The sequence below is a fragment of the Grammomys surdaster genome, unplaced genomic scaffold, assembly GCF_004785775.1.
Source record: "Grammomys surdaster isolate TR1022 unplaced genomic scaffold, NIH_TR_1.0 62, whole genome shotgun sequence".
NCBI classification, from domain to species: domain Eukaryota; kingdom Metazoa; phylum Chordata; class Mammalia; order Rodentia; family Muridae; genus Grammomys; species Grammomys surdaster.
Window position 1 is genome coordinate 18,320,946 of NW_021604564.1, and position 20,943 is coordinate 18,341,888.

The following is a 20,943-nucleotide window of genomic DNA, read 5'->3' on the forward strand; positions in this document are numbered from 1 at the left end:
ACTTGTTAACTTGAAGGACAAAGAACTGTTGAACATGTTAATGGCTCTGAACTGCCTGAAGAGAGATGTATGTGCCTGACAGCTGCCTTATGGAGAGACAGATGTTAAGACAGCTTCTGTCTTTGTGAGCTGCCATGTAGACAATAATGGTAAAAAAGAAAGGGCATCGAAATTGTAGACTTTAAGTTGTCTCCTTGCTCAGCATTCCCTTAGTACCATTTTATGTAGGGGATATCTATCTCCCAAGTGTAAGATGACTATGGAAACTTAAAAATATTTCACTATAAAACCTTGTCAGCTGACAGCAGTTTATTTAGTTTATATTGCTATAAAGATTATTATGCTTTTACTAGATTCTAATTACATATTTTCTAGCCAAATTAAGAAACTTTTTTGAGAGTGTATATGCTAAGATTGAACCTTGGCCCTGTGAGCATGCTAAGCACAAGGTTTCTATCTGGACATAAACTCTTGTGTCTGAACTGTAAATTTTAAAGATGTCCTTTAAAAATCTATGTGTTTTGTTTGTTTGTTTGTTTTTGGTTTTTCGAGATATTGTTTCTCTGTGTGCAGCCCTGGCTGTCCTGGAACTCACTCTGTAGACCAGGCTGGCCTCAAACTCAGAAATCCGCCTGCGTCTGCCTCCCAAGTGCTGGGATTAAAGGTGTGCGCCACCACCACCAGGCAAAATTCTATGTGTATCAATGTTTTTTTCTGCATGTATATCTGCACCATATGCATGTCTAGTCTCATCAGAGGCCAGAAGAGGGTATCATTTGGAATTGGTGCTTGTGTGTGTGTGTGTGTGTGTGTGTGTGTGTGTGTGTGTCTCCTGAAAAGTAGTAGTAGCAAGTGCTCTTTAGCCACTGAGTCATCTCTTCAGCTCCTGAACTGATAATAATTTGTACTTATTTTGTGAGCATGTACACTGAAGTTACTTAGTTTTTATTATTTTGTTATTATTATTTTATTAATTTATGAAATTGTGGGATCTTTTTGATGTCATATTCTTGATCTCACCACTTTCATTTGATAGTTGTGAATGAACCTTAGTTATTGCTATTATTATTGCTAAATTAGTCCATTTTTTTGCAGGTTATGATGTATTTGCTATTCTTAGGATAATTTGGAGTGTAATACTATCAGTATTAATTATAAAGCTTATCAAGAATCATAACAAAAGTGTTTCTCAGCTTAATGAATTAAAGAATTAAGGTTCTTTATTTTTCTCTTTGGAACATTCTGAATGATAAAACTAACTTTAAAAGTATATAGCACTAGTCAGTATTTTTTTTATTAGGGTCTGCTAAAATAAAGGTACTAATTCTTTTTTTTAATTCTTTAGTTGGCAACCAGAACGCCAGGTTCCGTTTAATGAAGTTCGATTACCACCACCACCTGATATAAAGAAAGAAATTAGTGAAGGAGATGAAGTAGAGGTATGTGTATTTAAGTTTTCATGATTGTAAATTTTTTGTTGTAAATAAATATCCTTGTGAGCACATCTTTAGCTCATGGATAAACATGCTCCCTTCCTGTTATTTATTGGCAGTGACTGTGATGTAGTGTTACTGGAGACTTAAGTCAGAAATAGATTCGTGTGTCAATGCTACTATTTTTAGCTTTGGTGGGCTTGATCAAGTTTTTCAAAACAAGTTTCTTAAAACATTCAGTGATACTGCATTTGAAGTTTTGAAGAAACCTAGCACAGAACCATATAGTGTTAGTCACTTTCTAAAGCTAGTTTTAGTGGTTTGTGCTTCAGTATCTTTGGTTATGTATTATGTATCTATGAACTGCTTTGTGGAATACTGTAGGAATGTCTAGAAAAATTACAGAAAAAAATGGCAAAACCCCCAAATCCTGCTACTTAGCACATCGTTCATATTGTGTTTTTTTACCTTCTTTACCCACTGCTGGATGAACACATTATGCTACTGGTTTTGTAACTTGCTCCCTGTCTTCAGTATTAACTATTGATGAATGTGCTTGCTGTTGCTGGGCATGGTGTTACATGTATGTAATCCCTAGTACTCCTTTGAGACTGTATTGGGCCATGTATAAAATCCTGTACTTTCAATTCTCCCTTCCCAAGTTGAAAATATCACAATACAATGGTAAGTGAAGGTACACTATTTACTTAAATTTTTATTTTTTAGTTCTTTGAGGTTTTTCTGCAAAATTTTTGATTGTATTTGCTGTCCCCTACCTACCAAACTATCCTTTTTCCCACTCATTAAAAAACAAAAGCAAATCTTTAAGACTAATTTATGCTTTTGGATCAAATACTCTCAGATAGATAATATGATCTTCCACAGAAGAGTGCTTGTTCTTTGAAAACCATCTCTCCTTCTCTTAGCAGTTAGCAGTTGTTAATAGATCTATAGCTGGGGCAGGATTGCTTAGTCAACAAATTCTTTTTGAGATTTTTGTCTGGCTCGGGCTTGAACATGTTTTGTGCAGCGGTCACAACTGCAGTGAGTTCATGAGTACAGCTGCTTTGCTATGACCAGAAGATACTGTTTCATTGTAGTCAGTTACTGTCTCTGGCTCTTACATTCTTCCTGTCCCCTCTTCCACCATGATCGTTTGGAAAGAGCAGTTACATGTTTCGTTTAGGCCTGAGCAGTCTGCAGTCTTATATTTGCACTTTGGCCAGTTGTGGGTCTCTGTGATCACTGTCTACTGTAAACAGAATCTTTGAGAAGAAGCATTGATCTGAAGAGGGTAGGCTGGAAGGCTTAGGGTATAAATTTTTAAAGTTTTAAGAAAGTTATAACATTCTTCTACACTTTATTCTTTTTTTTTTGGTTTTTCGAGACAGGGTTTCTCTGTGTAGCCCTGGCTGTCCTGGAACTCACTCTGTAGACCAGGCTGGCCTCGAACTCAGAAATCCGCCTGCCTCTGCCTCCCAAGTGCTGGGATTAAAGGCGTGTGCCACCACCGCCCGGCTTACACTTTATTCTTAAAAGATTTTTTTTTCCAGTCTCATTTTTGCCTGGTTTATAAAGCCTGGGTAGTATACTAATTATTTCTCATTGAAATACCCAACAAGCAACCTAAAAGATGTGTTTGCTTTGGCCCAGAATTTGAGAGTATGGTTCATATTGGTAGGGAAGACATGGTAGCAGGAACTTGTGGCTGCTGTTTCTGTTATATCCAGTCAGAAGAGGAGAACACTGGTGCTCAGCTCACTTTCACCTTTTTACTCAGTCCGGGACCGCAGACTATGAGATAGTACTTCTCATTTAGGGTCAGTTTCCCCAGCTCAGTTAACCGATTCTAGAACCTCTGTTAAAGACACAGCTAGAGGGTTGTTCTTTAGGTGATTCTAGATCTGTAAAGTTGACAGTATTAATCGTCACAGATAATAAAACAGCATGTGGGTTCACGATTTTGCTTTTACACAAAGCTATGTTACAATTTTGTGTCAGTACTATGAGCCTTAAGAAATAAATGCAATCACTCCTCTCTTTTATAGTTAACTTCCACCAAAATAAGCACCATAACTTTGTTAAAAGATCTATAACTGTAATCTTAACTGTAACCTAGATATAGATGGTAGTTTGAATAAGAATGGCTTTCATAGGCCCATACTATCTATTTGAATGCTTATTCTGAAGTTGATAAAAGTTTGAGGTGGATTAGTAGGTATTACCTTATTGAAGGAGGTGTGTCAATGGTGGTAGGTAGGCTTTGGGGTTTCAAAAGCCCATACCATTTCCACTTAGTGTTTTTCTCTACTTTGTGATTGTTGTTTCAACATGAAAGCTCTCAGCAGTTACTCCAGGACAATGCTCCCTGTCTTGATGGTCATGGACTCAAAAACCTTCTGGAACCTTGAACACCCTCCTGCCAGATTAAATGCTTTCTTTTATAACTTGCCTTGGTCATGGTGTTTTGTCAGGGCAATAGAAAATAACTAATATAGTATACTGTAGTAGAGTTCTTGAGGGATGTGGTGAGACCTCAGAAAATAGTGCCAAGTGACAAGTGCCAGGTAGACAAGAACTGTTCGCAGAGGTAGGAGATACTCAATTATTGCAGGGATGCTGAAAGTTTCCTTGTTAATTTTGTCTTTATACTTCATCAAATGTGACTTTCTCAGAATTGTATCATTTTCTAGTATTTTTGTATGAGGACAGAAGTTTAATTTTGGCTTTTAGATCTAATTCTGTTACCATTGTGTTTTCTTCTTTTGGAATTCCATATCAAGGAGTCAAGAAAGGAATGACTTAGGTCAAAATGTTCTCAATTAGAAGTGTGTGGAGGACAAATTTAAGAGATTTTTGTCTTGTTTTGTTTTTCAGGACTGAGTTTTTCTGTGTGTAATAGACTTGGCTGTCCTGTACTCACTTAGTAGACTAGGCTGGCCTCAAATTCATAGAAATCTCCCTTCCTCTGCCTTCTGAGTGCTGTGACCAAAGGTGTGTGACACCATGCCTGGCTGTTTTTTTTGTTTGTTTTATTTTGATTTGATTTGTTTTAAATCATTTTTGTTCTCTTTAGATGGCCTAGAATTTGAGATCTTCCTGCCTTAGTTTCCTTAGTACTGGGATTACAGGTTTCCCATTACCATGCCCTGGTTTCTATACTGTTTTGCTGTTAAGATTCTATTGTAGTAAATCTCTGGTTTAAGGGGTCGGGGAGCACTCTAAATCAACAACAAACCCTACAGCTCCATTGGTGAAGTGCTGAGGATAGTTTATTTAACACTATGGTTTTCCGTGTCTCTGCTTAGGAGAGCATAGCCTAACTGAAACCATCTGTGGCTTGATTTCCCTAGTTGTCACAAAAACATGTCAGAGATTTGGAAATAATTGTTCCTAGATTGTTAACTTGAATCATCCCCCCCCACCCCCCCAAGACAGGGTTTCCTCTTTGTAGCCCTGGCTGTCCTGGATCTCACTCTGTAGACCAGGCTGGCCTCAAACTCAGAAATCCTCCTCCTTCTGTCTCCCAAGTGCTGGGATTAAAGGAGTGCGCCACCACTGCCCGGCTTAAATAATAATATTTTTAATTCTTCAAAACAGTTCCTAATTTTGATGAACAGTGTTGACACGTGTTATACATATTTTAATACAGTTGGCCTTGTAAGAAGTATTTCTTTAAATTTATTTAAAACTATTTAAATAGTTACTTATTTGTTAAGATAGATTTCCAAAAAGCTATTATTCAAGCTTTTAGCCTTATTTTTAAGTAATAACCTCTGTCTACACTTTCTTTTAAAGTACGTTTCTCTAGCTCATTTCAATGATAACATTTTGGTTGAGTTCAATTAGATTTTACATTTACATCTTTAATGTCAAAATCTTATGGGGTGGATAGATAAAGGAATGTTTTTGCTTCTCAGGTATATTCAAGAGCAAATGACCAAGAGCCATGTGGATGGTGGCTGGCTAAAGTTCGGATGATGAAAGGAGAGGTAAGTGACTGTTTTCCAAGAAAACACTTTAACTCTGGGTCACTGTAGCTGTCACCTCCAGTATAGTTAGTCAGTTGTTACACATTCACTTTACTATTAATTTCAATTTTGTTTTTTTACTGCCAAACACCAAGGATTCTTTCTAGAGGTATTCCTCAAGGCTATGTGACTATAAAGGTTCATGTTTATGAACATTTATAATCTGGTTTATGTAAATGATGTAGATAAATACAAAGGTATGCAAAGGGTCAGTACTTTTGTTCACATGAGCTTTTAAAAGAATTTTATCTTTTAGTTTTATGTCATTGAATATGCTGCTTGTGATGCCACTTACAATGAAATAGTCACATTTGAACGACTTCGGCCTGTCAATCAAAATAAAACTGTCAAAAAAAATACCTTCTTTAAGTGCACAGTGGATGTTCCTGAGGATTTAAGAGAAGCGTAAGTAATTTTATTGAATTGTTTATAAGCTGAGATCTTTCAGTCTACAAAACAACTTCATTTTTCAGTTAACCAACCAAAACCTTAAAGAAGTAGCTAAGGGGCTGAGAGATGGCTTTGATAGGACAAGTGTTCAATTCTCAGCACTAAAATTGGGCACCTCAGACTCTAGGGCTTCTGATGCCTCTGGTTGGCACTTGCACTCAAGTGTGTATAACTACCACAAAAGACACATAATAGAAATAATAAAGTAAGCATTAAAAAAAATCTTTTAAATTCTAATGGGAGATATCAAACTGAGGTTGCACTATGCTCTTCCTAAATTTAATCCATTACTGAAGTCTTGCATCCAAATTAATTTCTCTCTAGGTGTGCTAATGAAAATGCCCATAAAGATTTTAAGAAAGCAGTAGGAGCGTGCAGAATTTTTTATCATCCTGAAACTACCCAGCTAATGATACTGGTAAGATAAGACCATAATTTAAGTTAATTAATGACCAGCTTTATTATTAGGTATTTCTTAAACTATAATGTATATAATGAATTTACTTTTTTTTTTTGTTTTTTTTTTTTTTTGTTTTGTTTTTCGAGACAGGGTTTCTCTGTGTAGCCCTGGCTGTCCTGGAACTCACTCTGTAGACCAGGCTGGCCTCGAACTCAGAAATCCACCTGCCTCTGCCTCCCAAGTGCTGGGATTAAAGGCGTGCGCCACCACCGCCCGGCATGAATTTACTTTTAATAATAGTTTTTGTTTGATTTTAATCTTATGTTAATTTTCTCTCCTTTAGTAAGTAGAAACAAATTTTTTGTTTTTGATTTTGGCTGACTTTTTGATAAAGCCATTCCCAGCTGGCTATGACCAACAGTTAGCAGTCCTATGGTGTCAGCCTGCCATGTGTCGAGATTAAAGGTGGCTACCATGCCTTGCTCATAAGACACTTCATGGTCTCCATAACATCTTGAGATTCTTTTTTTTTTTTTTCCTTTTCAATAATTTTATTCAAGAAAGTGGAGGACAGACAAGGGGACTGAGCTGAGCCCTGAGTCACTGAAGCTCCCAGCTCAGCCCCCCACAGCATGACCAGACAGGACCCAGGAATAACCAATGCATTGTCCTCCAAGAGCATAGTACACTGCCCAAAATGGGCGCTATTTGGGGGTGCCGCTGCCTTTCTTGGGCGTGGTGGGCTTCTTGCTTTGCCAAAGGTGTCCCTGGATAGTGAAGGCATCCACACTCAAAAATATGGAACGCTTCACGAATTTGCGTGTCATCCTTGCGCAGGGGCCATGCTAATCTTCTCTGTATCGTTCCAATTTTAGTATATGTGCTGCCGAAGCGAGCACCATCTTGAGATTCTTAATGTATAAAATCTTTGATCTCCCCCCATCCCCCGCTAACACACATTCCGAGCAGCAGATAGATGGAAGTTTAGGAGATTAGAAAGGAAACTAAGATTATTTTTGAGAGAGAATCTAGGGTGAAAATAAATAAGCCACAGGTAATCAAGGATAGCTTCATTTAAATTATTTTCATTTTGGAATTATTTGGAAAAATAATTAAGTTTTTGAGTGATTAACATGTTTGTTTATAGTCGGCCAGTGAAGCAACTGTGAAGAGAGTAAATATCTTAAGTGACATGCATTTGAGAAGTATTCGGACGAAGTTGATGCTTATGTCCAGAAATGAAGAGGCCACTAAGCATTTAGAAGTAAGTTGGTTTGCTTTTTGTGTCTCATGTACTTTCCTGTGTCTCAAACTGTATGACTTGTAACAGAAAGCCACCTAGCACCTGTGTATTTATGGCTAATACCTAGAGTCCTTAAGAAAATTAATTTTCTGTTTTACTTTTTTCAAACATAGCATTTCATTATGCTAAGTGCTGCTTAGCTTTCTTTTGGGAGCATAGAAGATAGGTGCCAAAGAGCTTTAGAAATTGGTAACTAGGCACACCCAGAAAAACTACTTGTTTTTCTTTATTCTGCCTTTAATCTGATTTTTACTACTCTGTCACCTGTCAGATGTGACCTTAGTTTATGGTAGCAGTTGTTATGTAAGAGGAAAGAGGATTGAAGATTCCTACCTTAGAGCATACTTTACATAGGCTGGCCTTGTCTCTCCTTGGGCTCTCTGCTTCCTCCTGCTTGTCCGATGCCACCCTTGGATATACTGTTCCCAGCTGTGTAAATGTGCATACACACTTGACCTTGGAGAAATTGAGACAGTTTTATAACTCAGATTTGTGACTGCCCTTACTTACATGTTCTAAACAGTATAGGAATGCATTTTGAAATAGCCATCTGCATTGGAAAACTGCTGGTATCTAATTCATGGAAATAATTTCAGAATTAGTTTTCTGTGACTAGAATTAAATAGACTGAAATTATTTTTCTTCAATTTTATGATGAGTTTCCTTTATTCTGTAAGAGATTGTCTGCTGATCTTGTTTAATTTAGTTTTTTGTTTTGTCTTGAATTTAAACACGAATGTAATATACTCAGTCTACTATCTTTGTGTGGTTCATTACGTTAACATTTAGCATTCTTGGTCAATCTCCAGGACTTGTCATAGTAAAAACTGAAACTCTTGAACAGCAGCTTCCTATTTCCTCCTCCCTTCAGACCCACAACTACTTTTAAACGTTTGTTTGTTTGTTTGTTTGTTTGTTTGTTTGAGACTGGTATGTAATGCATGATTACCCTGTCACTATGCCCACTTTGCATGCTTTAATTAAAAAAGAATTTTTCCCAAGTACTGAGATACATCTCAGTAAGTACCTTGCTTATGCTAGGCAAGCTATCAGCACTTTGTTTTTTAAAAACTGGTAACTGATTCCATCAGTGTCATTAATGTTAGTATTTTTGGACTGACGTATTTCTCTTAGGACAGTAATGTTAATGTTCTTGGCTTTGATTCATGTCACCTATACCACTTTCCTCTTTAAGTTTGATATTGCATTGTGTGAGTAGCCCACATGTTGTTCATGCATTTACTAGTTGGTTGATAGAGATTTTCCCCTCCATTTGATTATTTTGAATGATGGTGAACATCAGTTTGTTTTTTTTTTTAAGTTTTACAAAAGAAAAATCCTAACTTCTCTCTTTTTGCCAGTGCACAAAACAACTTGCAGCAGCTTTTCATGAAGAATTTGTTGTGAGAGAAGATTTAATGGGCCTGGCAATAGGAACGCATGGTAGTAACATACAACAAGCTAGGAAGGTTCCTGGAGTTACTGCCATTGAGTTAGATGAAGATACTGGAACATTTAGAATCTACGGAGAGGTAAGTTGTCTGCGTCTTGCCTTTGGTCACTTTATTTGGCATATTAGCAGTCTGTTCCATCATATTTTTTTCTATAATTTAGTTTTGAGATGTCCTGTGTCTATAGAATGTGCTTAGAAATTTATTAAACTAATGATGGTGTTTACATTATAGTTCATGAAGATTTATCTTTGAACTATGTTTAAGGATCAAGAAATGAAAGTAATCATCCACAGTATAAAATTGAAATAGTCTTTTCAGTAGATCATTTTTTAAAATGTGTCTCTGGACAAGCAAAGCCTAGAACAAGCTAGCCTCACATGAGGAAAAGTTGATCTTTTCCCTCCTGAGCTCAGAGTGCAGGACTGTGCTGCTGTGCTACCATGTCCAGCTTAAAGCTTTTAAAATCTTCTTTGTTTTGTGGTGCTGGGACTAGAGAGCCCAGGGCTTTTGTACAGGGCAGGCAAGTGCTTCTCAATAAGTTATCTAACAAACAACCTAACCTGAGCTTTCAGTAGACTGAGCAGAACCTTGTATCATAGCATTACAATTGAGAATTTCACTCCTTTTCATTCTTTTTGGGTTTGGTGGTGTTCTAAAGTGTTAACAGGAGTTTATGTTTGTCTTTGCTCCATCCAGAGTGCTGAGGCTGTAAAAAAAGCTAGAGGTTTCTTGGAATTTGTGGAAGATTTTATTCAAGTTCCCAGGAATCTTGTTGGTAGGTACTTGGATAAAGGTTAAATGTGAATATTATAAATGAAATTAATTTATTTAATTGGATGCTAGTCTTATAATGTTTACCTTATTGTAATATGAGTTGTTTAGACAGTCTGTATTGTTTTTTTCTTTTTTGTGAAAGCATTTTATTTGACTTAAAACTTTGTCTTCGTGCCTAGAAAGTAAGATGTATTTGTTCTGTGCCATTAATATTAGATCCATAATTCGTGTAATGATTTGTTGTTAAAGCTTTCCTTAAGTCTTCTCATCCTTTGGGCACTTTTCTATTTCCTGTTTAATGGTGGTTTTTTTCCCCCATTTATATGTCCATCAAAATTGTGGTGGTGATGGTCTTAAAGTGTCTGTGATAATTTTTTTCCTTTGTTTAGCCTGGAACTAAAAATAAATCTGGGCTAATAATAGAGTAATCAACTTCTTTCTACGTAGTTGGCACTGAATAAATAATTGGTTGTGCCAGAAGCATGGAATAAGGAAAAAGTCTTGGGGAGGAGAAAAGATGGCAGGAGGGGAGCTTACATTGTTTACCTCCAGTGATAATTACCGTATTCATCAGGTATAAGTTGACAGTTTTGAGTTTGGAGTGGTTAAACTTTTAGTTGTGTTAATTAATGAAGCTGCTGTTGATGTTCCCTCTGTCTTTGTTTTTGTGTCATTGAGAAGCTGATGATCATACCATTCCCAGGGCCTCATGTGGTAGCAAGTGCTGTCCTACTGAATGGTGTCGTGCCTCTTTGTCTTACTTTGTGCCACTTGATGGAGATAGGAAGGCTTTAGATATATGTTAAGTACTTAGTGATTCACCAAAATTAAGTGCTAACATAATAGGGTGGAATTTGCTAGCAAGTCATGTAGTTTTGTTTCCTTTGTCTCCTTGTTTTTTGACCCTAGGGAATTTCTTTGAGCCCATTGGGTTCCATTAGAAGGTAATTGACTGTCTATCCATGTAGTATTTCTCATATCCTGTAAAATAAAATTGAAAAAGGTTTAAAACACTTCTTAAAGATACTTGTTCGAACACTTAAAGGAGCTGTATAGGGCTGCAGATATGTGACTCGGTGGGTGAAAAGCTTGTGTTCCAACCTGAGCTCAGTTCCTCTTTGTTGTATACAAGGCCTGTTGTAGCAAGTACATCTGCAACCTTGGAGTAGTAGGGAAGCAGATCCTGCTGGTTTAGTGGCCAGCTAGTCAGGCTGGGAATAAATGGATTCTGGGTTAAGGGAGAGAGCCTGTCTCAACTCAATAAAGAAACGAGTAATAAAAAAGGCAAGGACAGATAAAGAAAAACACCCAAAGTTGACCTTTGGCTTGCTTCTACATGGATGAGTTCATACAGAGGAAAAATGGTTAATAGCAGAAAAAAAATTTCTTGTAATTCTGCTACTATTATGTAGAAGAATGTAGAAGACTGTTTGGTTCATTTAAGTAGCTATGATATATTGCCAGTTAATACAAACTCAATTAGTTTTTGGTGTTCATAGCATAATGCTTTATGTGATGAGTTAAGAAAATAAAATTGAATATTATGTAATTTTAATAAACATGAAAATGCAAAACTTTGTTAAAGATTATTGTTGGAAAAGAGAACTTTTGAATTTTTAAAAATATGTTTAAATTTTGTGCACACTCATGAGATCTCTGTCTGGGTAAAGGTGAGAGAACTATCTTATGGAGGCAGTTTTCTCTTTGTACGTCTGTATGAGTTTTGGGAATGAAATTCAGGTTGCCAGGCTTGGATGGCAAGTGTTTTTATGAGCTGAGACAACTTGCTGCCCTGTCATACATAATTTTACTGTCCTGCTTCTTTTCTCTCTTTCTCCTCTTCTTCCAGTACTAGGGTTTGAACCAGGGCCTTGCCCATGCTAGGTAGGTCTTCCGACTGAACCCTACTCCAGCCACAAGAGCTGCTTTTAGAAAATGTTCATTGTGCTCTTGAAGTCAGTTATTCACATGGGTGAAGTGCTAAGATTTTGGTAGCCATTCTATAGACCATTATTTAACTGAACTAGGCTTTCTAACTTGTAAAAAAGTTTTTGATGGTGGTTTTGTGGAAAGGAAATCAAGTTTTGTCCAGCTTAATTCTACAAAGATAAACCTTGATCTTTTAGAGTTTGTAGTATTAATAATGAATAAAACCCCTAGTATTTCAAAAGTAAGGAAATTGTATATATTTGTAGTTCTGGTTCTTTATCTAGTTATCAGTGCAAAGAGGGGAATCCATGCTATGTATCTTTTGTCCACTCTCCTGTCTTGTTTGGCCTTTGTGATTTGAATTGCTTATGTGCTCTTTAGAAAGCATGCATTAGCAGGAGCAAGTTCACAGTGCTGAAACTCTGGTGCTTTTGTTGCTTGTCATGTATTGTAATACCATATTTTCCTCAAATATTTCATGGGCTAAGCAGTCTTTTGAAAAATATATGTTCTTAATCCAAATGAAAGAAAAGGAGAACTGAAAAATAAGAGGGAATGAGGACCACTTGGTGAGTAAGTTCCAGAGAGGACGAATCGCTTTCTATGTTTGAGGCATTCTAGTATTTGATCATTCCCACCTGTCCAAAATCAAAACAGTATTTCTTGAACACTGATTTGAATGAAAATGGATCAAAACCATTCACTTCTTAGAAGAAGCTGCCTTTAATCACTTCTTTACTTTCTCCCTTCAACATTATACTCAATGCTCAATTTATACTACAGGTCTGCTTCAGTTTGTCAATATGCTCTGGAATTTAAACTGTGGAAATGATCATTTAAAATATTGAAGGTCTCTGGTGGGACTAAGTAAGACTTGAAGGTAGGTCCCCGCCAAGGACCCAGAAGGGTGATGGATGCTTAACTCACCACTGGTGTAGTTCCAAGAAGCAAGTGAACAAGATTCTGGGGGAAAGGCTTATGTCCCATCAACCTCATTTGTTTTCTGAAAAGACATTTGCTTATTTTTAGCAGGTTGGAGGATGAAGCTGCTGCTCAAGCTTCATTGTGTAATCTGTGAAGGTTGCTTTTGATGTGCTGCTGCTAGGGCTTCTCTGAGAAGACCCAGTCATGTGAACTCTGATGTCTGTTTTAACCGATTCAGTTGCTGCTCTTTAAATTGAGGCTTACTGATGGGGAAGGGGTGTGCGATGAGGAATAAGAGATTGAAAAATCCTATTAGAGTGTGTTTATGCTCTACCACTCAGTTTACTGTTGTCACTATTGTATATGTATATGTCACGGAAACTGTTCTTATAAATTTTAAGCACACATGGCAGACTTACTTTATCTCCTTTCAACCAAAATTCTAGCTTTTCTGAAAATGGCTTAAAACAAAACTGTGATGTTGATTTGGTTGTTAAAAGGCTGCTGCTACTTAATAAGGGATATTGCTGTTACTTATATGCTAGGAGTATACCAGATACTTGAGTTAAACATTGATTCTTTGGGTTAATCTTTATAATAGGGAAAGAGCTCCTCCATGTTACCTTTGGAGTTTTTCTTTTAAGTATTGTATATTTAATAACTGCTGTTTGAAAGATTAACAGGTCAAGTATGAAGGTATGAATTTTGGACCATTTTACAGTATGTCATTCCTAGCAAAACAGTGAGGCTATACATGCTATAAGCACTTATGTAAATCTATGAAGTACTTAAAAAAACTTATAATATTTTTGCTTACAAGAATATACAGGCCGGGCGGTGGTGGCGCACGCCTTTAATCCCAGCACTTGGGAGGCAGAGGCAGGTGGATTTCTGAATTTGAGGCCAGCCTGGTCTACAGAGTGAGTTCCAGGATGGCCAGGGCTACACAGAGAAACCCTGTCTCGAAAAAAAAACAAAAAAACAAAAACAAAGAATATACAAATATGGTTGTGTGTATACATATGAATGAGATGAACAAAATGATGTGGCTAATAGCAAATTAAAATTGCTTTCTCTTACGTTTCGTGGGCAGGGGTTTGAAATGGATTTGACTTATATTTTAAAGTATTAGAAATGGTTCTAATATTTAAAAATGTTAAGGCATGGAAATTCTCTTGCTTGTGAATTTCATTGGTCTTCTGAACTCAGTAGCCTTAAGGCATATGCCAGAGAAAATTTCAGACAAGAGACTACTCCTTTAGCAGTCTTTAGGTGAGGTTATTGAAAGTAAAAATAATCATCTTTGCTTGGTGGTTATCATTTGATAGGAAAGTAATAAATCATCTAAGTTGGTATATAAGATGGATAACAAACCAGTTTTAACTTACTTGTTTTCTTTTACTAAAGGAAAAGTAATTGGAAAAAACGGCAAAGTTATTCAAGAAATAGTGGATAAATCTGGTGTGGTTCGAGTAAGAATTGAAGGTGACAATGAAAATAAACTACCTAGAGAAGATGTAAGTGTTTAATGCAGTTTATTTGCCTATTTTATGTAAGCTCTATAGTTAATTTCCAATATTGTGGATATTCTTCCTGTTTTTGAAAATTTCTGTTTCTTTGGACTATTATTTTACATACTTAAAATCTTTCAGTTTTTTGGATTGTGTGGCTTCCTTATTTGGTCTGTCAGTACTTAAGCCAGCTCTTAATAAAAGTTTCAGTTTAAAAAAATTTTTTTCTTTTGGGTCCTCCTTCCTTTTTTTCTGTGTATGAGTATTCTACTTGCACGAATATATGCATACCATGTGCATGTCTTGTGCTTGTGGAGGTAATGAGGCTCTGGATGCCCTGGTATTGGAGCTGGGAACCAAAACCAGGTCCTTTACAAGAAAAAAAAAAAAAAGGCCCGTAACCACTGAGCTATCAGGCTTCATCTTAGATATTTTTTACTCTTTGAGTATTAACGCTGTAGAATTTGATGTCTAGAAGCAATTCTTGATTGCTCCTTGAGCTTTTTGTAGAATCTAAAAGCATTGAACATTTCTTGATTGGCATGCATTATTTCATGTTGCTATTCTGTTCTGTCCTTTCTGAAACCGCTTTCTCTGTCCCTTTAGATACTATTGTTTTATTTTGAACTAGTAATTCCCTTGTTTAGCTTTCAAATACTGAAATTACAGGCATGTGCCATCATATCCTTTTCAAGGTCTTATCTGAGTTATGGGAGAACTTGTCTAATACGTGTTTGGTTTTTTTTTTCTTTTTTTTTTCCTCTCTTTTCCTTTTATTAATATTTTTAAAGCTGTGCCTACTTTGATAATTTTTCCAGTCTGAAAGACGATGGCCAGTTTGAGTTTTTTGTTAAAGTGCTTTGCATTCTTAGGATATTACATTGATTAAAAACCAGAAAACTAGCACTGAAATACAAATTTTAGAACAAATAAGGCATTGGAAAAATATCTGCATTTCAGATTAATTACTGTGTGTTAGGTAAAAACTTAATTCTGTATTAGTGTGTTAAATGGAGGACATTGTGTTTTCTTACAGGGAATGGTTCCATTTGTGTTTGTTGGTACTAAAGAAAGTATTGGAAATGTGCAAGTTCTTCTAGAGTATCACATTGCTTACTTAAAGGTATGGAGACAGCTCACTCTGTATTTTCATGTGTCGTCCTTGCTGCATTTTCCGTGTGAATGTTGTATACTTACTACAAACAAGTTATCCACATATTGAATGTTCTTGTTTAGTATGGTAATGCTTTGGGTAATTAAATATTTTAAATTAAGTTTTGTCCCTTTTTTTGTTAAGAACCTAAGAATAAAATGTTCTTTGCCCTTACACTTTTGCAGAGGAAGGGAGGGCCTGAGTCTCTCCCTAAAAAGAAACATTCTTCATGTTTGAAGAGTTCATCATTTACAATAACTGTGTGCTCTACTAGGGCCATTTTGTTTTTGTTTTCAAGTTTTAGCCATCTGCACACAAGGTGAAATTGGGCCTCTTTGATAACCCTGCTATTACTTGAGTCAGCTGCCTTGCCCCTAGCACACTGCGTTCCATCAATTTTGAGGGAGGGATGAGTAGCTGGAGATGCAAACCAGAGCCAAGTGCATGGGTAACAACACAGGCATCAGCTTCTGAGCTCTACTCTCCGGCCCCCCCCCCCCCATCTGTTAATTTCTGTTGAAACATAAATCACAAGGATTACAGAAAAAGGAGTGGCCATCAGTAAGCGTCATCTTGTTTTGTTCTTTTTCTCTTCATTGTTTTTGTTGTTCATAGTAATAATCCTAAACTGCTCTCCACTTGTATATTTCCTTCTCTCTCTGATACCATTGTTGTTCAAGTATTTTGAAAGCACATTTGATAACACCATTCAATTTCTTTGAGTTTATTGATCCTGGCCTTGTAAACAGATGCTTTTTTATCTTCTATAGTCTCCCTCCCAGCCATTAGCTCTGCTTAGATTAAGGTTACCTTCACATGTTGCAGGTCTTAAGTTTCTAAATGACCAAGTCGACTTGTCCATCTCAGTCATAAATGAAGATGTTGCTAATCTGATAGTAAAGTAGCTTGCTAATAATACTATTAATTGAATATCTAACTCACCATTTTAAGAGACAGCATCTGGCTGGCCAGTGAGCTGGCTCCATGCATAAAGTCTTTGCAGCCAAGCATGCATATATACATACATACATACATACATACATACATACATACATCTCTATCTCACATTGTAGGAGAGAATCAGCTACTTTAAGTTATAGTTAGATCTCCACAGGCACATGTTAGCATATACAAACTTATATACGCACATACACACAAACACTCAAAAGTAAAAAAAAGGACAATATTTGGTAATATTAGATAACAATAAAAGATAAGTTATTATAATAGAACAGTTACTTGAAAGAGAATTGCTTATACTGTTTGCTTATAGCAAAAGCTTTAGTGTTTCTTGAGTTGACCAGGAAATGACCTTGTGAATACAATTCTGCTTTATGAGAAGATGATTTCAAAGATCACAGTTTGTTTCCTTGGTATAGATTGTACAGTTCTAGCTCTAGGCCAAAACACACATCAAACCTGTATAGGATGTGGGCTGGGGAAGATGAGTCAAGGGGGTAAAGGTGATTACCCTTGGTCTCACATGGTCTGACAGGTGTATGAGTGCACAGACACGCACGCACACACTAAAAGATTCTTTGTTTTGATTGTAGGAAGTGGAACAACTTAGAATGGAACGCCTGCAGATTGATGAACAGCTGCGACAGATTGGTATGGGTTTCAGACCTTCTTCCACCAGAGGGCCTGAAAAAGAGAAAGGATATGCCACTGATGAAAGTACCGTCTCTTCTGTACAAGGTTCTAGGTCTTATAGTGGAAGAGGCAGAGGTCGTCGGGGCCCTAATTACACCTCCGGTTATGGTAAAAAGAACATTGTTTTATTTTTGTAATAGCGTGTATAGCATTGGTTCTAGTTTAGATGCTGCATACATTTTGGTTGAAAGGTAGTTCTGAGGTGTATATCCCATTGATGTGACATACTAGTGACAGTGAAAGGTGTATAGTTTACAAATAGTTACCTAACACATAATATTTGATTATGTTATGGTAGGTTATAATAAGTATGTATAAAGAGTGAATAGGAATATGGCTTGTGTTCCAACTAATGTGGTTTCATACATTTCCTGTAGAATCCTAGTATGCTACTGCTATCTATAAGGTGAGCACAAATGAAAAAATAGACTAGATCAGCATTGTATATAATAAACCTTCAGCAGCTTTGAAATAGACTTTGCCAATGTGGCTGGTTTGAGTGTCTTAGTGCCCTGAATGCAACTATTTTGTCTAGTAACATTTCTTCAAAATGAAGGCTTAAAAAGATAGTTAACCTTCTGTCGTGAACATTTTTATAAGTTATGTTTTCACTTTGAAGCTGGGGCCTAGGGTAGGAACAGATCAGTGGATCCTATAGTAGTTAACAATTCTCTAATCATAAATTCTCATTTATTCTTGTTTAGCTATGGAGTTGTTCCATCTTTCTCCATTTGGACTTGGATATTAGCTGTGACCTGATCTCCTTCCTGCCCATCCCTCTTCATTTGCTTTTTCTGTTCTTTTCCTCTCTTCTCCCTGTGTTCATCTTGTTTTGAGAAAATACTTGTGAACCTAGGCCAAAGTAGGAAGCATTTACAGAAAGTAGAGGTGAATTCAGGTTTGCACCATGCAGGTTCAGATCCAGACTTTTTATTTAACTAAGGAATCTAATGATGAATAGTGCACCTGTACTGTCTTTTATTTGTTGTACAGGTGGAAGGCTAAGTATCCCTTCTCTTTAGTTATGCAACTTTATGTTCAAGTATTTCATTTTCTTGGTGTATTTTTGTTTTCATAAATACAGTGCTTACATTTGCAAATAAAATTCCAATATACAGTGTTCAATGTGTAAAAGATGAAGAATTGTAAGCTAATTTATACTACCAAAAGTGTATTTAATACCAGTAATTAAATAAAACCTGGGTATATTTGTATTTTTTAATTCTAAATTAATAATCAGATATGGCCTTTGTAAAGCAGGAGTGAAAAGCCATTGAACAGATTGATTAGTGTCTGAGGCCTCTGCCTATTGATGAGGGAGGCATTCTCTGGTAAGGCAGCTGAGGAATAGATAATGTGTGGAAAAATGGCAAAGGTAATCATCTGGATTAGAAAACACTACAGATCCTTCCGTAGATGGCAGATAGAGGTTTGTGGAACTAGAAACATTATAGTTTTGAAGTAACTTGAGAGAAAGGACTGTTTGAATTTAATGACAGCTGTTCTTGAGCACTTTTCAAAATAGGCAGGAATAACATTTTATAAGAAATGGATACTAGTAGAACATTTCTAAAGTTGTGCTAAAGTAGTTTGAATCTTAGAAGTTTATCACATATTGGTTATAATAAAGCATTTTTAATGTTCATTTTTATCACATGGCCATTTTAAATGGTGGGAAGCATCTTGATAAGAGTGATAGATGGAAATTGTAGAGAAAAGCTTGATTATGGAATTTAGCTAAAAGCAAGTTGTGATTGCGAGTGTCATGGCTCATTTTTAAAAGCTTTTCTAGGTTTTCTTTTCTTGTATCCTGCTTGTATGACGAGACGTTGAAATGGTTATATTGTTTTCGGCAGAGCAGTAATCACTAACTTATAACAACCTAGAGCCTTCTTTATGACCAGCACAGCTTTATTATTGTAAAGCTGACCACTGTCGCACTGGGCTAACCTTGTACACATCACTTAGACTGCAGTTTTGTTGTTTTGGTTTTTTTTAAAGTTTGATAGAACCTGCTTGCTTGACATTTCCAGGCTTATGAGTGCCTGCCTCTATTTTTAAAATGCCAATGATGTCACAGTCCTCATCCTGCTATCTTTATGACATGAAGTCTTAAAGACCCATGGGCCAGTTTGGGCCCATCTAAATACTTTAGGGCAATCTTCTCATCTCATGGTATAAGCCTTATACTTGACTTTTTATGACCATAAAATATGAATATTAGCCAGTTCATCAACAATGTTTGTGTGTGTGTGTTATTAGTCTCACAAAATACTGAATTTAGGTTAAGTTTAAAGAGTAATTTCTTTTATCCCTGGGTAAGAGAAAATAGTTTACTAGGCTTATTTACCTTTACACTTTAGCCCAGATTTGTTTCACTATTCCTTAGATAATTGTCTACTTTTCAACAGTGACAGTGTTAAAGTGTTTTTGATATTTGAACAAATCATCGTTAAATGTGTACTTTATTCTCTTCTATGAGGTCTCATTCCAACAATTGAGTGAAAACCTGCATTTTTTTGTTTCCTAAACTGTTTTTCATCTTTTCCTCTGTAATTTGTATTGGTAGAGTCCTTACTTTTTCCTTGCACCTTATTACTTCTGCTTCAGTGTTTTACTGCTACTGTTAAACGCTCGTGTGGTTTAAATACAATTGATTTTTAGGTATTTCATGAAATCATATGTGGCAGTTTAGCTACTTAAAACTCTAAAATAATGTAACAGTCATTTATTAAAAAGAAATTTCTGCATATTATGACACATTTCAGACACTAATAAGATTTAATGAGCTTTACCTTTTAACAGACCATTTCATTGTAGATCCATAGAGGAAAATGTTGAGAAAAGTGACACATGGCAGTAAGAGAAAGGGAGGGATTCTGTTTTCAGTTAAGTTGGTATGAATTTAGAAGTCATCTTCTACAGGAAATAATTATGTAAATTTCATTTCAGTAGTCAATGTCTTCCATTTTATTAGGTTGTAGGTATTTTCTCAGAAACATCGTCATGCTAGTCTGAGGCAATAGGAAAACATTTTAACTGACAAGTAAACTTCTAACTTTTAAGAAAGATTATCTGTTACAAGAAGTGTTCTGATTTGAGAGAAACTAAAATTTGTGAGAAAAAATACATCAGTAAGAATGGAAACACTATTGATTAAAACTTAGTTTTTCTAAATGTCATTAAATTTATTTTTAGGTATTGGCTAACATTATACTGATAATTTAAGCTATCAATTTAAAAATGGATAGAAACCTTTACATTAACTGTATTTTCATGTATACATTTTTTTCTTACTGCTTAGTTGAATCTGATAATTACATTTAAAATAAATTTAAGATTTACTTTTAATTTTGCTCTTTGGATCAGTTACTATGCTTATTTATTTGAATGATGCTTAGCAGAAAATTTTTTAGCATTTCTGTTGATGTGTATCTAATTGGCTTATATTGTCTTTTTCCAAAGGTACAAATTCTGAGCTGTCTAACCCCTCCGAAACAGAATCTGAGCGTAAAGATGAGCTGAGTGATTGGTCATTGGCAGGAGAAGATGACCGAGAGACTCGACATCAGAGAGACAGCAGGAGACGCCCAGGAGGAAGAGGCAGAAGTGTTTCTGGGGGACGAGGTCGTGGTGGACCACGTGGTGGCAAATCCTCCATCAGTTCTGGTAGTCTTTTATGTACTATGTCAGCATTCATGCTTTGTAAACAGTATAATTCTACAAAAGTTATTTCCTCTTTCAGGGCCATACATTTTTGGAAGTTTGTGGTTCTTCTGCTTACTATCTTAGAGAAAATAGTAGACTGTATAGCAGTTAATACAGTAAACGTGTAGAGTAATTCCCAGTGAAGGTTTTTTTAAGAGGTCGGAACTTAAATTGGCTTTGAGAGTAATGTTTATCCCTTCGCATTTTGAGATCTTTTATA

General features: G+C 36.1%; 1 protein-coding gene and 1 non-coding gene across 6 annotated transcripts in view; one reads left to right on the forward strand and one right to left on the reverse strand.

Annotated features, from left to right (window-relative positions):
- The window catches only part of Fxr1 (FMR1 autosomal homolog 1), a 46,653-nt gene that overhangs the window by 18,306 nt on the left and 7,404 nt on the right, over positions 1-20,943 (forward strand). For 3 of the 5 annotated variants that reach the window (XM_028762790.1, XM_028762806.1, XM_028762816.1), the window contains exons 3-14: positions 1,346-1,439; positions 5,354-5,425; positions 5,721-5,869; positions 6,239-6,332; positions 7,462-7,578; positions 8,979-9,149; positions 9,768-9,846; positions 14,106-14,215; positions 15,246-15,332; positions 16,916-16,973; positions 17,061-17,123; positions 20,481-20,684. In XM_028762790.1, coding sequence (XP_028618623.1) covers positions 1,346-1,439; positions 5,354-5,425; positions 5,721-5,869; positions 6,239-6,332; positions 7,462-7,578; positions 8,979-9,149; positions 9,768-9,846; positions 14,106-14,215; positions 15,246-15,332; positions 16,916-16,973; positions 17,061-17,123; positions 20,481-20,684 — 1,298 coding nt within the window. Of the gene's footprint in view, positions 1-1,345; positions 1,440-5,353; positions 5,426-5,720; positions 5,870-6,238; positions 6,333-7,461; positions 7,579-8,978; positions 9,150-9,767; positions 9,847-14,105; positions 14,216-15,245; positions 15,333-16,915; positions 17,124-20,480; positions 20,685-20,943 lie in introns of all 5 variants that reach the window. The other 2 variants (XM_028762781.1, XM_028762797.1) reach the window with 1 other exon arrangement.
- LOC114619235 lies at positions 7,107-7,213 on the reverse strand. The gene has a single exon (XR_003711092.1). It is a non-coding gene; the product is annotated as a U6 spliceosomal RNA (small nuclear RNA).